The sequence below is a fragment of the Epinephelus fuscoguttatus genome, linkage group LG2 (assembly GCF_011397635.1).
Source record: "Epinephelus fuscoguttatus linkage group LG2, E.fuscoguttatus.final_Chr_v1".
In the NCBI taxonomy this organism is placed as follows: Eukaryota; Metazoa; Chordata; class Actinopteri; order Perciformes; family Serranidae; genus Epinephelus; species Epinephelus fuscoguttatus.
In genome coordinates, this window is record NC_064753.1 from 49,498,389 (window position 1) to 49,516,432 (window position 18,044).

The 18,044-nt window shown below is 40.2% G+C and overlaps 1 protein-coding gene across 1 annotated transcript in view; it reads left to right on the plus strand.

The window, feature by feature from the left end:
- The first annotated feature begins 2,980 nt into the window (after window positions 1-2,980).
- znf408 (zinc finger protein 408) overlaps window positions 2,981-18,044 on the plus strand; it is a 35,435-nt gene continuing 20,371 nt past the window's right edge. Inside the window, exons 1-4 of the mRNA XM_049597347.1 lie at window positions 2,981-3,054; window positions 5,271-5,550; window positions 8,009-8,067; window positions 12,351-12,562. Of these exons, the coding sequence (XP_049453304.1) occupies window positions 5,275-5,550; window positions 8,009-8,067; window positions 12,351-12,562 (547 nt within the window). The 5' untranslated portion in view covers window positions 2,981-3,054; window positions 5,271-5,274. The remainder of the gene's footprint in view (window positions 3,055-5,270; window positions 5,551-8,008; window positions 8,068-12,350; window positions 12,563-18,044) is intronic.

An 18,044-nucleotide genomic window follows, 5' to 3' on the forward strand; every position in this document is an offset into this window, starting at 1 on the left:
TTCACCTCCCGTCTGCCTCTCAGTGAGCTCAGTGTTTCTGAGGTAAATAGGATACAACGCTGACTCATAGGAATAATAAAATTACGGTAAATTTGTATTTGCCCAACGGGCGTATGGCGTCAGTGTTCCCTTGTGGCTGAATAGGGTTCTTTTAAGGATCCTCTGCACCCCACCCTCCACACACACCGGTTCACCTCTTCGCCCCGGGTCTCCGGATGAATCACCTCTCTCTGCTCTCACCATGTTTTGCACTTACTAATTAGAAAACAGAAAATGTTTGTTACCTTAAAAACACTTTGCTAAGTGCTTCTTGCTGTGAGAAAAGACCACTTCACATTACAGCCAATTAGAAACACTAACTTGTTGTGTCAGAGGCACCTGGACCTCAACATGGACCTCAAAACTAAAATATATATTTCCATTTGGCCTTCATTTAACCAGAAAAACATCTCTCAAGATTAAAAATCAGTTGAGGTGGTTCAACATCTGATCAGGATCCTCCTGGGCGCCTCCCACTGGAGGTGTCCCAGGCACGTCCCACTGGTTGGAGGCCCCAGGACAGACCCAGAACACGCTGGAGGGATTACATATCTCGTTTGGCCTGGGAACACCTTGGGGTCCTCCAGGAGGAGATGGAAAGTGTTGCTGGGGAGAGGGATGTCTCGGGTGCTTTGCTAGGCCTGCTGGCCCCGCAACCAGGCTGCGGATAAGCGGATGAAAATGGATGGATGGAAGATTAAAAGTCTCTTTTTCAAGAGTGTCCTGGTTGAGACAGGCAGCAACGAAGAACAAAAATACAAAAATAAAATGATGCCACTCTAAAACATGCAATATAAAACACAAAATGAGATTACAACAAAAAAAAGCCAAAAAGTATGTTAATATATTCTATAAGTGAACCATAAAATGCAAAAAAGCTCAACTACACCTGACTGCAAAGACCAGCTAAGATACACCCTGACGCTGGCACATGAGTCCTTCTGCAGAAGATTCCACATACAAGGAGATGCATGCATAAATGCTCGTGTGCCAAACTCTACGTACCCTCCGTACAGACAATAAAAACATGTTCTGTGAATAGAAAGCAGAGCCATTTTCAATTTTTTGCTTAATGTACACACATAAATATGCTGGAAGTAGGACAAGAATAACTCTGTAAACAAGAGAATGCCAATGAAAAAGTTTATGAGATGTTAAAGAGAGCCACCCCAACCCGAGCATACAAGAAAGATAAGTTTAGGCTTACAGTTGGTAATAAATCTCAATGTGCCATGATACACAGAGTCCAGAACATGCAAACACTGGGAGGGTGCATTCATATATAATACATCCCCATAATCAAGAGTAGTCAAGAATGTAGCAGTATATATGTACCAGAAAAGGGTTACACAAATAACTGAATAAAGTTACAGCACTATGTTATGCAATAACAATTTGCAAATAGCAATTTCACTACCAACACAATCGCCAGAAAAAATGTTGGCATTGTACTTATCTGCAAACCATGGATATGTTACATTCATATGTTATTATGTAGGAAATACATTAAAACATTAAAACAAAAAATGCTGTGGTTCATTTGTGGTTAGGGTTAGGCACAAAAACCACTTGGTTATAGTGAGGAAAGATCAGATTTTGGTTTAAAATACCAGTTTTGCAGGCACAATCCCTGCTGGAAAAGCAGCAACGTCTTGGTGAAAAAAAAAAAACATCTGCTCTTCGCGCCACTGTCCCGGCAAGAAATCAATCAATCAATCAATTTTATTTATAAAGCCCAATATCACAAATCACAGTTTGCCTCACAGGGCTTTACAACATACGACGTCCCTCTGCAGCAACATCTCGGAAAAAACTGTGACAAGTCCCTACAAAACACCCACCTGTGGTGCATAAAAAGTCACTGGAAAAACAGCAATGACTAATTAAATCACAGCCGGTTTTGTTGTTTGTCTCACCATCCACCATCCCCTCCTGATGACAAAGTCAGCTCATTTATTACGTCACTATGGACACATGGATATGAATCATATGAAATGCACAAATGTAACGTATTCATGAGTTGCAGAATCATACAATGCAAACATTTGTTTGTGCCTGGCCTAAGTGTTTTTACAGTACAGCATATCGTCTGTACTCAAGTGACTTGAGCCCCATCATCAGGTGTCGATTCATTGATCACCTGTTCATTCAACTTGAATCTAAACCCTGACACTCACAGGTTTGCAGAGAGCTTACTGCAGGTGCATAAGCTGAGAAACTTCATTTATGCCAGGAGCTGATTAACCACACCTCCTACTCAGACACAAGTGGCAATTTGAAATATGGTTTCTATATGATTAAAAATCAGCTTATTTGATTTAAATTCCTTCCCGAGCTGCTCTGGAACAGATTCTTGTTGCTGCTCATCATCAGCGTCTTTATTTGGACATTCACAGGATCTGACTGTTTGAGACACTGGTCTCATTCTGATGGTTCAAGTCTTTATTTGTCATATGCACAATTACAGCTGAGCAGATTCAGGCCCCACCAATAAGTTGTTGTAACAGGTAAAAATGTGGTTATAACAATAAACTTTTTACGTTATAACACGATACTGATCTTTTTTTTTTCTCTATCTGACGTGACAGCAACATGCTCCTGTATGTTGGTTTATGTGTCCTTGCATATTTCATTACTGTTAATTGTTTTTTTTTCCTTTCATAAAGTTTGCTTTAATTTTCTATATTCTGTATTTCTGTATCTATATAACATTCTATATTATATTTTAATTTTGAAATTAAATACAAATGCGGACACTCAATATATATTCAATGTATATGCACATATAAATACATGAACATTAATATCAGGTATTTTCATGACTAAAAACTCAAACAACGTAACTGTATTTGTGACATTTCTCTAACTACCCCACTTTCCAGTTATTTGTAGCTGCGGAACCAAAGCTCCGACACTGTTTCCGGTTGGACCACAAACTACACGGACTTCCGGTGGTGCCTTTTCTCGCTGGATAACGATGGCTTTCCCAGAGTTTACATCGGAATAATTAAAGTGGTATGATGAATAAATAATCAATCCAAAACACCGAGCACGTCCGGAGTATGTACACAGTTACCGTCATTATTAAAGTGATTGTTAAAATCGTGTCTTGCGAACAGAAGCCAGTTAGCTAACGATGCTAACGCACCATTAAAGTGGGTTGCAGAAAAAACATCGAAACACACTGTTGTCGTCAGATTTGGTCAATCATGAACAAATATCGCATTATTATGTGATTAATCGATATGAAGTACAACGTCACAGCTCAATCGGTGGTAATATTATTGAGTTTAAAGCCACCTGAACAGTTTAAAGCTAACATGCTAACGGCTGTGTTGACCGATGTTGGCCACAAATGCATTTTCCCTGCGTTCGCTACAGGTCAGACCAACAGGAGACAGCTTCTTAAAGATGACTTATTAATATAGTTTGATATGAGAGAGCCTAAATAAACTGCTTAACTTAAATCTGTAACTTGACTTGAATATTATACATTGCTGTAGTAGAACTCAGCTCAATTAAACCACTTTACAAACTCAAAAACTGAAATTAAAAATCAAACAATATTAGTATTTGGATTTAGCAGCAGTGTGCATCTGAACATTGTTCTTAGTGTATTCAATATGCATGCACCTTACTAACTACTAACACCTCTGCAGCTCCACGAAGTTATGACCATTATATTACTATTTTTTATTGAGTAATTTCAACTTAAAAAAAAAAGTTTGACCTACTTAAACTTCTGTTTCCTCTTGATGTAGCAGCCTGCTTCATACATGCATTCACAATAAATGATAGCTGCAGTAACCTAGACTTAATTGTAGGTAATTTCTTAATTGGTACCTATGTTTTGCACCTGTTAGGTGAAGTAAGGATGTGTTGTGCACTGGGATAATTCACCATTGCTGCAACTTTGTTCAAGTGTCGTAGTGAGAAATGAAAGTCTGCCACTTTGTAAAAATACCAGACCTGGTGAACCTGACTGAAATGCAGCCATCATTTATGTTATTAATTTCACCTGTGCTTTTTTCTGCTGTGAAAAGGTTCAAAATAAGATCTCCTCGTTGTTCAGCGTATTTCTCCTCGACACAGTTGAGGCCAATATAACATCAACATGAAATTTTGACCATTTTCTCGTACTTCTTAAATTCAGCTCATGAGAAACAGCCTTCCTCTTGTCTCAGCCCGATCCTAATTTAAGATGTTAAAATGCTCCGTCTCCTCTCTCACCGCACTCATCTTCATTTGTCTGAAATAAGTGACTCTTGAGATAACAGTAGGCTCCAAAAGAAAACTTGATTGGCTAATAAATGAGCCTGCAATATGTCAGAAATATATCTCAATGATCAAATTCAAGTCTCAATTCTGTGTTTCAATCTGTTTTAAGCCTGTGAACACAGCAAAAGAACTCTGCTTGCTCGATATTGATTTATTCTTTTGCTCCTTATTTCTCCTTAAGGTGGAGATTTAGGAGAAACAGATAAGAATTTAGTTATCTTCACACAAGAGGCTGATTTGTTTCTTAACAGACATAGAAAAGTCTATTGTTATTCTTCTTATTTAGGTAACTGTATACTTCCTGTCACCTGTCTTTATTGGAGAAAAAAGGCTCATGGACATTAGTGTGAACTTGAGAGTGAAGAAAACAGTGAATTACCACAGTTTCATTGCTCCTGTTGATTTTTCTCTCACATTTTGCACATTAACGTAAGAAGTAATGTACCTCTCATGGGCTGCAGTCTTCAGAGACTTGTCTTTGGGACAGGAGGGTGTCCAGCACGGGTCAGTCTGGTAGCTGAAGAGGTGGTGGTTCACTTCCTGGGCTCTGCTGAAACACTCTCGAGTAAGGCATTGAATCTCCAGCTCGGAGCGCCCCACTATGGCAGCCTGTTTGCTCTGACATCTGTTTAAAACAACAATGCTCATCTATAAATATTAATTAATAAAGTACCTCTTCCTTTTGTTCTTTCATACACTGGATAATTTCAGCGTTCAGATGGACAGATGGACGAACAACCCAAAAACATAATGCCTCCAGCTAAAGCTATCGCCGGCATGCAGACATAAAAATGATATTTGGTACAGCCCTGAAGTTTATAAAAAACAATAGTATGATGTAAAATAAAAGGTGTTTAGGAGAGTTTCAGACCTTCTGGTAGTTTGTGACAAAACTTTATTACATGTACTTTTCATCCTGCTGCCTGTAACCTGCTGTTTATTCTTCCTTCCAGGTTGATGGAGACCGTCCCCGTTCCGTCTGCTCTCGCCTCGTGTCTTTCCACGTTGCTTCCCTGCGGCTTTGCCGTGGGGCCTTCACGGCTCTGTGGGGGCAGGATGGGGCTGTGGTGGGTCGGCCGCTCGCTGGAGGCTGGGTCCCTGCTAGGGAAGGAGGGGGACACGGAGTGGGCATCCAAGTATCACACTGACCCGATTGCTCACGGCCGAGACGGTCAACTCCCGATGAACTCTGAGTCCAGAGCGGGTCAGACCAACAGTTCAGAGGCAGAAGAGGTAAACTGAATGCACAACTTTAAAATGGTTAACATTCATACAGATACACAGCATGCAGACAGAGCAGGCTGTGATCTCTAGGAAGACACTTGTCCATGCAGATTTTTTTCATTTTAAACAGTATTTTTTGTTTATTTCTTTTATTCAGAAATTATTTTTTTATTTTATTCAACTTAACATCAAATACTGAATTATTCAAAAAGATGTTCTAGAAAATAGTTTGTACCTGAAGTCTGGGTTCCTCAGTTCTGTTCATATCTTAATTGTTCTGCAAGAGGAAATTCTTTTTGCAGCAAAAGATAATAAAACACATAAAAAGCATAAAATATAAACACAATAAGACAGTTGAACACAGTGCTGGTACCTTACATGTGATAAGACAAGAAAAAAAATTGCTACGGTAAGAGCAGTGACAAGATAAAGTACTAAACTGTGCAGGAAACCAAGTACTTTAAGGTTTATTGGAATGAAGAGCACTTACTGCAAACAGCATGACTCAAACTTTAAACTGTTGCATCTAATTTTGAAAACCTGTGTCTCTTCAAAATGTCTGACGAAGATTTTCAGGGCTCACTTGAAAAAGAGATATCCTATCTCAACGTGACTGTTTTCCCCTGGTTAAATAAAGGTTAAATTTTACCACTTAGACAGTATTGTCCACCAGTTGATTCCTGATCTACACATTTAAATTCTGGGACCAAAGAGTCGTTGTAAAAGTCAGGGCTGATTCTAAGATGGATCTGTAAACAATACAAGGGTGCTTTAACACCACTTCGTGATGACTTGTGTCATTTTAGTGAGAGAAAGGTGCCAGGGTTATGAAGCTGTTGCCGCCCACGTACACAAGGACAAACTTTTTTCTGCCACACAGAGCAAGGTTGTGTGTTGAATTTCTGGCCAATAAAACAGTACAGGGTGGGCACTGAGGGCGCAGAAAGAAGACGAGATGGAGGAGCTGATAATGTTGTTGTCTAATGCTGGTATCAACTTACAAGGACAAGAGATTTGTGTTATCTTGCTACAGTATGCAGCTATAAGCTAGTTTGCATTTACGACAGTGACGTTTACTGAAGCACCTTCCTGTCATTGCAGCTCTGCAGGTAACTGGTCATAAATCCAAGTATTGATGTTGAGCTGATGATGGGATGAAAAGTCAGAGCATCACTTAAGTTACTACAGTTCATCCTGAAGGGAAAATAAATGCTAAACTACATTTCATGGCGATCTGTCTGATAGTTGACAAGACATTTTACCACAAATATCAACCTGATGGTGGAGCGAGAGGAAAAGTCAGAGGATGATTAAAGTCAGTGGGATTCATTCTCTGGGGAACAAGAATGTCTGTGCCAAATCTAATCCATCCTGTAGTTGTTAAGATATTTCAGTCTGGACCACATGATCGACCAATCATGGCTAAAACACCATCAACTTGCTGTCAACACTGAGACATTTAACTTCACCAGATATATATAAATAAAGTCTTTGTTGCCCCTTCTAACATATTTTGCCTCAGTGTCCACTTTGAAACTCAATTCCAATTATTATTTTTTCCTCCATCAAGCAGCTGACACCCTGAGGCCCATTAAGTGCACGTATTAAGACCATCATTTTGTTTTAGTGCTATCTCGGGTGTATATGATCGTGAAGTATTTTCTCTTCATGCTCAACTTAACTGCATATTTTCTTTCAGGGAGCTGAGAGAGAACAATGAACTGGCAGTCAAATTTTATTTAGCCTGTACAGGAACCTGCAATTATCATTTGTTTGTGCCTGAATCATGGCTGCACCTGAACAAGCATCAAACACACAGTAATGAGCACTTTGCAACAAAGAAACCGTCCATATAAAAATAGAAATGCAACTGAAATTAGTTTCATTAAAGTTCTGTGCTGTTAGTTGTAAATTCCAAGTATCTCATGATTTTACCTTCACCAGCAGAAAGTTTCTTAGTTTGAAAGCATTTTATCTCCTGTTGCAGACAGTGCTGACCCTGTGGGAAGATAATGAATCAGTCCTTGTCATTTCCACTGAGCTTGTACAGTAGAAAACACGAAGAGAAAAAGAGTCGCAGCAGCTTCACAGATAAAAAGATGTACCAGTGATAATTTACAAGGGCACTGCAATCAAAGCACAGCCTGCTTATCAGTATATTTTTATTTCATACTAAGTGGGACTGAGTCAGACACGGAGAGTAATCATCACTGATAGGAACATTTATATAAAAGTACCTGAAGCACCTGTCAGCCCGTCGCTGTAGACACAGCAAGTAGGTTCATGGCTCATTCATGAAACATGATGTCATCCACAGTAACAGGGTCTGAGCCCAGGAGCTGTGTCTCAGGAAAAGTTGCACTAAAGCGTCAGTGTGCAGGAACTTTAAGTGGAAAATAAGATCCTGTGTGAGGACCTGTCCTGGTTATTTAGGCAGCAAAGTAAACTTGTGCGTTGTGTTCTGTAGGTGCTGATGGAGATCGCAGCAAATAAAGAAACTTTCCTAGAAAGAGCCGTCTGGATCAAGTAAGTCTGCACACAGAGGCACCTGGGGCTGTTTGGTATCTGTAACTGATTTGCAGATATTTTAGACGCTTGGATTGGTTTGATTTATTGTGTTTTTTTAACGGTTTTATTGTTGTTGTTTGTCTTTTAGACTTAACACACATTCAACAAGGGAAAATCAGATTAAAACACTGCATGAGAAACGAACAGGAAAAACAAAACAGTCACTCAAAGAAAAGATGGTGGGGGTGCACGGGTGACATTAATAATGTTATGTAACATTCACTGGATCTCATACATCCGTTGAACTGGAGGCTGCTGTTTTGTAAGTGTACAGTCTGTCCCAGTGGTCCTCCAGGCTCCTATCAAAGCCTTTTAGTCCTGGTATTCCTTCAGCCAAGAGTCCCCACTGAAGCAGGCTGCTTTACGCTCCCTCCAGTTTAGAGGAATTAGTCTTTTAGTAGATAAAGACAGACAGGAAGAAACCATTACTCCTGAAAGACAGAAACAGTCTAAACAGCACTGTTAAAATGTGCTCTAAGATCACAGCAGTGACACAACTGGAACTGACCAGTTTTTACAATCAACAAATCCTCCAGAAAGTATTTTAGCTTCCTCTGGATGTGTTATTGCAGGCGACTTTTCTCTGCTGCCATCAGGGCGTCGTTACGTTTTACCTGCTTGTAAAACTAACCGCTATTCAAACTCTTTTATTCCCTCTGCAATTTGTCTTTTTAATTCTCTGTAAATTTTTGCTCCCTGGTGGGATTAATAAAGTTGTTTGAATCTGAATCTAAATCTAACTGTAGTAATGGATTGATTTATTGTCAGTAAAATGCAAAATGAAATTTATTTCTTAGTCCTGGACTTAAATCTATCGTCGTCGCTGGGTCCCATGTGAGTTGCCTGTCTGAAAGCAATACGGCAGCCGTCTGGTATCAAATTATCTCGTATTGCAGTTAAACATTAAGTTAAAATATGTTTCTGAAAACATTTGAAACAGGCCATATTCAACGCAGTAACATAATCTTGGTTCATATCTGATCAGTACTGCTTAGTTTACTGTTTGGTCTGAGTTTTGTTTCTATACTCTTTGTGTCCGTGGTAGAAGGCATGTAAAAATGATCTACGATCTGTCGTTTGAGCAAACAGCCTCTGCAGAGTTTCGCAAGCTGTGGGCAAATGAACAGGAACGTCTGGGCTCTGGCAAGATGGAGGGAAGTTTAACAAAGTTCAGTAACACATTCCTGCGTACATTGTTTTGATACAAAGCTGGATGAAACTTGCCGAAGTATGCCTTTAAGGCCTGATTCACAGAAGATGTTGCCCTGATTTGTGTCTGATTGCAGTTATCCATGTGACAAAGTATAAATGTTTCCTTGGTGCCAAGAACAAAGAAGAGAGACAAAGAAAAGTAAACATTTTCAGACAGCCAGTGACAGGACCTGACCGACTTTTGCTCAGGAATTTAAGCGTGACAGGGAGAAACTGTAGTTGGTATTAAATAATGTACCAGTCTGTCAGTGCGCTTCAGTCACCACCAGTTGGACTTGGACCGTTCTTGCAGTGAGGCTCATTTGCATACAAAGGGGCCAACGTTGTGCCAAATGTCTGCATATTACCTCATTTAAATACGAGAGAATTTCACGGGAGCACTGAGATGCTGTTTTCTTGGCAGCACAGTTATGGGTTCACTTCACGCTTTGCAAGGTGCTCTGAGGATTACACGCTTTCTTTTGTCCTGTTTGTGCAGGTTTAGCAGACGCAGAAGGCACACAATCCTTTTGTGAATTCCCTCAAGAGTGTGCAGCCCAGTTGCCGGAAGAAACTGTTGGCATTGTATGTTTCTGCCAACCAGGGATCTGTCATGTTTCATGCATAACTTATCAACATTTCTAAAGTGACATAGAATATGAGCTGAGTTTGTCATCAGGAGGTGGAGGGGATGGTGGATGGCGTGACATTTAGGCAACATGCCTTCCAAGCTGCAGACACTGTTCAAGACCAGCAAACAACAACACCAGTTGTGATTCTTTGAGTCATTGCTGTGATCCAGCAGCTTTTTAGGCTCCAAACATAAATGTTTCTCTACAAAGCAGGATGGTGCTTTGAGAAGCAGGTGTTTATTTACTGAGACATCACTGTGTTTCCAGCAGGGATTGTGTCCCCAAAACCAAGTATTTTAACCCTTTGAAACCTGAGCAAATTGGCATGATTTTTTTTTCTTAACTCAGAAAAAAGGCAATTAGAAATTCATGAAATGGCCCGAACATTGGCAAGATAGTAAAAAAGTTTAGTAACTAAGATATCACCCAAAAAATAAGCAAAAGGAAAAGTAAAAAAAACAAGAAAATGACCCAAGAAATAAGCAAAAAAGAAAAGTAAAAAAAACCCAAGAAAATTACCCCAAAAAAGCAAAAAAGAAAAGTAAAAAAACCAAGAAAATTACCCAAAAAAAGCAAAAAAGAAAAGTAAAAAACCCTAGAAAATGACCTAATAAATAAGCAAATAAGAAAAGTAAAAAAACAAGAAAATTACCCAAAAAAAAGCCAAAAAGAAAAGTAAAAAACCCTAGAAAATGACCTAAGAAATAAGCAAATAAGAAAAGTAAAAAAACAAGAAAATGACCTAAGAAATAAGCAAATAAGAAAAGTAAAAAAACAAGAAAATTACCCAAAAAAAGCCAAAAAGAAAAGTAAAAAACCCTAGAAAATGACCTAAGAAATAAGCAAATAAGAAAAGTAAAAAAACAAGAAAATTACCCAAAAAAAGCAAAAAAGAAAAGTAAAAAAAAACCTAGAAAATGACCTAATAAATAAGCAAAAAAGAAAAGTAAAAAAACAAGAAAATTACCCAAAAAAAAGCCAAAAAGAAAAGTAAAAAACCCTAGAAAATGACCTAAGAAATAAGCAAATAAGAAAAGTAAAAAAACAAGAAAATGACCTAAGAAATAAGCAAAAAAGAAAAGTAAAAAAAACAAGAAAATTACCCAAAAAAAAGCCAAAAAGAAAAGTAAAAAACCCTAGAAAATGACCTAATAAATAAGCAAAAAAGAAAAGTAAAAAAACAAGAAAATGACCTAAGAAATAAGCAAAAAAGAAAACTAAAAAAAACAAGAAAATTACCCAAAAAAAGCAAAAAAGAAAAGTAAAAAAAACCTAGAAAATGACCTAAGAAATAAGCAAAAAAGAAAAGTAAAAAAACAAGAAAATTACCCAAAAAAAGCAAAAAAGAAAAGTAAAAAAAAACTAGAAAATTACCTAATAAATAAGCAAAAAAGAAAAGTAAAAAAACAAGAAAATTACCCAAAAAAGCAAAAAAGAAAAGTAAAAAAACAACAAGAAAATTACCTGAAAATAGCAAAAGACAAAATTTTAAAGGCAAAAACCCCGACAAAATTACCCGAAAAAGATTGCTAAAAATTAAATAAAATAATATCTATATCTACGTTCTGTAACGTAATTTTAAATGTATATTTAGAACTTGGCATTTCACTATTTTTTTGATAATTCTCTAATAACACTTCTCTAACAATGCCCATTGCCTTTTTCTGAAGTTTTCTGTAGAAATCAAACCATTTTAAGTTTTTAAAATTTTTAAATGTTTGTGAAAGGCACCTGAAGACAGCACAAGAAAATGGATGTCTATCCAGGTTTAAAAGATTTAAGCCAAAACATGATTTTTTTCTGAACCGTAACCAAGTGTTTTTTGTGCCTCAGCCTGACCACGTGTAATCACAGCGTAACTGAAGCATAAAGCCTCAACATATCCGCAACATGACACTGTAAATTTAACATATCCGTGGTTTACAGAAACGTAACAGTGCCAACATTTTTCTGGCGTTTGTGTGTGAGTGTGTTGTGTTTTGTCTACACTGTGGTTTGTGTGTCGTCTTCCACTGCTGGCTGTGTATGTAGCGCCAATACTTCCTCCTGCTGCGGGCGGTGAGCTGTGTTGTGTCCTGATTTAAAGCTGCCCTACTTTTCTCTGCCAGAGTGTGAAACTGGAAAAAAATTGCACAGTCATTTACTGCCACCAAGTTTCCTGTGATGAGCCACAGGGGACAGTTTGAACCGCTGTCCATGATCATACTGCCCATACTTCCACATCATATTTCAACTCACATTCATTATATGAACTTTGAAGGTCTTTTATGTTCTCTTTCATCTCTGACTGTTTCATACAAACACCCACAGGGATGAAACTTGAAACTCAGATGTGAGGAAGCACTCGGCTCAGTGCAAAACATTTACACTCAGCTTAACATCTTTCTGTTTACATCTATTTGTGTTGATTTCCCCCAGATTTGCCTGCCAGGCGCGAAGCCGAGGCCAGCAGAACGTGGCAGTGCAGTGTGCCTGTGGAGAGGTGTGTGCGGGCGAGTGTGTGGATGTGCGTCTGCGTGTGTGTCAGGACATCCAGCCAGGGACAGAGCTACTGTTGTACGAAGACGCCGTGAGAAAAAGTCAGACGACAGCCAAACCTGATGCACAGGACATCTCCACAGGACGTACAGGTGACAGCTGTAAACACACACACACACACACACACACACACACACACACACACATATAGACACACAGACAGTAACACACACGGACACACAGACAGGTGGGTTTAGATAAATTCATTAAATTTGTATTCACACTGAAGTCTGAGACACATTTAATAAGTAATTATCAGGTTTATTCCCAAGAAAAGGATCATTTTCCACCTGTAGGTGAAACAACCTGTCATTCAGTTTTATTAAAAGAGAAAACAAAACCTTTTTATGATGCATTTTCAAGTGTCTCTAGTTGCTCTTAAAAAAACTTTACTTTTTATTAAAAAGTACTCAAAATCCCAACGTTTTCATTAAATGTTGTTTATCGTCTACCAAAGCAGTGTGTCTGTTCAGCTGGTATTCAGGATGTGACTGCAGGTTTGATGGTTTATTTTAAAACATAAATTAACACTTTGCTTTCAGCCTGCAGCTGAAAATGTCCTCACGTCATGAAAGGTTCTCTATGTGACATTCAGAGCATTAATACAGCAGCAAATCACCACCTGCTCTGCACAGATACAGTGAAGTGATGGAGTCCTGAGCACAGAGTGAATTCAGCCTGTGTGGTTTGTTGCAGCAGGCGGTTCAGCCACACGTGCATGTTAGTGCATGTATGTATTCCACTGGCTTGGTCACTGCTGCCGCTTTGCACTACAGCGTCAGTTTTAAACGCACCTTCTGCACATCTCTGGGGACAACAATGGATTTGAGGGTGCGTTAAATGCAGCATGTGAACAAACCTCTGATTAATTTTTTGGCCACTGGTGGCAGAACTTTACGACAAGCTTAAAACCACACACATACAGTACAGGCCAAAAGTTTGGACACACCTTCTCATTCAATGCGTTTTCTTTATTTTCATGACTATTTACATTGTAGATTCTCACTGAAGGCATCAAAACTATGAATGAACACATGTGGAGTTATGTACTTAACAAAAAAAGGTGAAATAACTGAAAACATGTTTTATATTCTAGTTTCTTCAAAATAACCACCCTTTGCTCTGATTACTGCTTTGCACACTCTTGGCATTCTCTCCATGAGCTTCAAGAGGTAGTCACCTGAAATGGTTTTCCAACAGTCTTGAAGGAGTTCCCAGAGGTGTTTAGCACTTGTTGGCCCCTTTGCCTTCACTCTGCGGTCCAGCTCACCCCAAACCATCTCCATTGGGTTCAGGTCCGGTGACTGTGGAGGCCAGGTCATCTGCCGCAGCACTCCATCACTCTCCTTCTTGGTCAAATAGCCCTTACACAGCCTGGAGGTGTGTTTGGGGTCATTGTCCTGTTGAAAAATAAATGATCGTCCAACTAAACGCATACCGGATGGGATGGCATGTCGCTGCAGGATGCTGTGGTAGCCATGCTGGTTCAGTGTGCCTTCAATTTTGAATAAATCCCCAACAGTGTCACCAGCAAAACACCCACACCATCACACCTCCTCCTCCATGCTTCACAGTGGGAACCAGGCATGTGGAATCCATCCGTTCACCTTTTCTGCGTCTCACAAAGACACAGCGGTTGGAACCAAAGATCTCAAATTTGGACTCATCAGACCAAAGCACAGATTTCCACTGGTCTAATGTCCATTCCTTGTGTTTCTTGGCCCAAACAAATCTCTTCTGCTTGTTGCCTCTCCTTAGCAGTGGTTTCCTAGCAGCTATTTGACCATGAAGGCCTGATTCACGCAGTCTCCTCTTAACAGTTGTTCTAGAGATGGGTCTGCTGCTAGAACTCTGTGTGGCATTCATCTGGTCTCTGATCTGAGCTGCTGTTAACTTGCCATTTCTGAGGCTGGTGACTCGGATGAACTTATCCTCAGAAGCAGAGGTGACTCTTGGTCTTCCTTTCCTGGGTCGGTCCTCATGTGTGCCAGTTTCGTTGCAGCGCTTGATGGTTTTTGCGACTCCACTTGGGGACACATTTAAAGTTTTTGCAATTTTCCGGACTGACTGACCTTCATTTCTTAAAGTAATGATGGCCACTGGTTTTTCTTTAGTTAGCTGATTGGTTCTTGCCATAATATGAATTTTAACAGTTGTCCAATAGGGCTGTCGGCTGGTATTCAGGATGTGACTGCAGGTTTGATGGTTTATTTTAAAACATAAATTAACACTTTGCTTTCAGCCTGCAGCTGAAAATGTCCTCAGGTCATGAAAGGTTCTGTATGTGACATTCAGAGCATTAATACAGCAGCAAATCACCACCTGCTCTGCACAGATACAGTGAAGTGATGGAGTCCTGAGCACAGAGTGAATTCAGCCTGTGTGGTTTGTTGCAGCAGGCGGTTCAGCCACACGTGCATGTTAGTGCATGTATGTATTCCACTGGCTTGGTCACTGCTGCCGCTTTGCACTACAGCGTCAGTTTTAAACGCACCTTCTGCACATCTCTGGGGACAACAATGGATTTGAGGGTGCGTTAAATGCAGCATGTGAACAAACCTCTGATTAATTTTTTGGCCACTGGTGGCAGAACTTTACGACAAGCTTAAAACCACACACATATTTTGACTTGGGGTGTCAGCTGAGAATATTTTAGACCAGTTATGCATGTTGGTCTATAGGTTGATTTTGCACTGTGATGCTAGTTAGCTGGTGGTGCTGCTCATTCAGTCATTACCACTAGTATCACCATCTCAACCAGACAGCATTGCTGTGGAAGCATTGTGCTCACCCTCCGGTGTCCCTCCAGCTCACCCCGGTCAGTAAGCACCTCATGTTTAGACTCACAAGTCAGTCTTTAGACACTTTGCTTAACTAAAGACTGATGACTTTCTCCCTGATTTTGTGTTTAGATGGGCGGATACAATTTCAGAGTTTTAAAAAACTCCCTACGTTGCAGAACCAATAGTAAATCTGCAGGGCGGTCCTTCGGTGGCTCGCTGAACTCTTGTGCTTGTAAACATAGTCGCACTAGAAACACGTATAGCGGTACAAAATGGCTCAGCCGCGCTCGCAGAAAACGTTGTCAAAGTTCAGTGGATGTTTGTCGCATTTGCGGCGACACATTCTCGCCAACTAAAAGAAACAAACATAATCTTTTACAAGGCCATGACTCATCCGTCCGGCCGGACTATAGAGGGAATCGCCTTGTTGTTTACAAATACTTCCGGGTAGAAAACCAGCAGAGCTTTTAGCTCTATATATAGCCTATATATCACATTTTCACATCACTGTATCACTGTTTGGACTAATCCGATGTTTGTGAAGTCTATAAACACAATGATTGAACAAACATTACTATTTCTGTGTGCATGTTTAGCTGGGCTAACCGTTAGCTGTTAGCCCTGTTAGCCGTTAGCAGTGTCTGTAATAGGTAATAACTCATTAAACGGCCTGTGAAAAAAATATCTTTTCCAGCGGATATCTTAGTTACGACATGATTGAGCTAGCAAAGCAGTTTTGTGTTGCTATGTGTGGTATTTATTCAGTTTTGGGAAATCACGATGTCTAGAAAGCATCACAGGCTGCAGCTGACAGGGACAGCTAACAATAGCAGCAAAGCTAACATCAGGATGTCATCTGTTAAAAACCTCCCGTTGTCGGTTACGACATGAAACTACTCCAGTTAGCTCAAACATGTTGTAACTAAGACATCCGCTGGAAAAAATATTTTCTTCATGGATGAGCACACATTTGGTAAAACGGAGTTAAATCTCTCGACATCCATTTTCAAGCTCTCTGTGTGTTTGTTTCCTTGTGGACGAGAAAAGGGGGAGCGCACATTTCCAAGAAGGCGTGTCCTTTTCAAAAATGCAAGAGGCGTTGCTTTGTTGCCGGCCATTTTCGCCGGTGTGTTAAACACACTTTAGAAAGGAGTGTCCCCAGACTATCAGAAGGCGGAGATCTCTGATTGTCTGGTGGCGAGACTACCTCATGTTTGAGCCATAAAACCCTGTTAGCATTGTTGGCTATGTTATCACTGTTGGCAGTGTCTTGCTAGCATAGTAAAGAACGCTTAAAGGGTTTTGCGATTCAAAATGAAACAGATTACTGAGGATGGACACAGAGTTTCCTCAGCAACACTTTCCGCCCCAGGGACGGCGTCATCACCGAATGAGCAACGCCACTAGCTCCATGTTACTTCCCTCCTGACCAGGGTGGACGCAGTGTCAGAAACCAGTGGAGGGTGGGCAGTGGACGTGTTTCCACATGTTAACGCAGCTAGCTGACTGTCTGTCAGCAAAGCCAACAGGAAATTTAAAAAAAAGTGAAAATATTTACAACACAAATCATTAAGATTTCACCACCAATAAATGGATAATGCTTTGAAATCAGTGCTGAAGCTCACTGAGCCAAGGGAACGCCAGTCTAAAAGGAATGACTCTCGTATTTCACGTAATGTCTCTTCTTAAAAATTACCTAGTTAGTTTCTGGTTAATGGATGTCGGCATTTTGAAAGCAAAATTAAGCGAAACTGACATCCCTAACTATGACATTTTATGGCACATTTGGAGCAACATTATTTTTCATTTGGTCCAATCGTCTCTCTCTTTTAGCTCTGTTTTTGGTCTCCACCAACTCCTGAGGGAAATATCTGTCTCTTTAGCTGCTAAATGCTCCTCTACATGTTCACCACTTAGACTTTAACTGTGTCTGTCTGCTGTTTGTGTACTGTGGCTTTTAGGGATGGGCAAACGATCAAAATTCATTATTTGATCATCAAAAAAATTAACGATCAATTATCGATTAATTGATAAGCGAGTATTTCAAAAGAGAGAAAACAAAAGAGTGCAGTGCAGACTGTCGCTGCAAGAGAGCGCAGCTGCCCCCGTTTTGAGCTTCAACCCCCCCGGCCAAAGAGGAAGAAAAACAGCAGTTCACCCCTGGGTGTTTACAACCGTTGCCAGCCAAAGTTACAGGCTTCAGTTTTCAGCAAAACCTCCGTCTTTCAATGGCGTAGTGTTTTCAGAGGCCTCAAGGGAAGGCACCGAGGCTTTGGAGAGCGATGAGAGCCTCCGTCTGTTTCTGATTTTTTGCCTGGTATAGGTCCAGCGGGGGGTCTTGTAGGCCCGTCGAGCCGCCGTGCTCGCTGAGCGGAAGGATCTTGTTGGCACGGCAGCTCGCTGGCCGGGGGGTCTCGTTGGCACGGCGGCTCGCCAGACCTATGCCAGGCATTGTAGGGGAAACACTGCGACTATTGATTAAAATTATTTTTGATCGATCACAAGCCTTAACAATCAATCATCGATAATCGAAAATTGATGCCCATCCCTAGTGGCTTTATCAGAGCTGTTTTACTGATTCTAACAGAAATATACAGTGAGCTGAGAGACGCTTTTAACTTGGTTAAATCCATGATTTTTGAGCCCTTCTCACAGTCTGGCACCCTAAATTTGTGATTATTAGCTAATGTTAATGACAAACCCTTCTGATAGTTCTCACAGGAATGTGATACCATACAAGGTCATATGGTTCTGATTAATGTCACCAGACTCTGCTTCAGCTGACGTCACG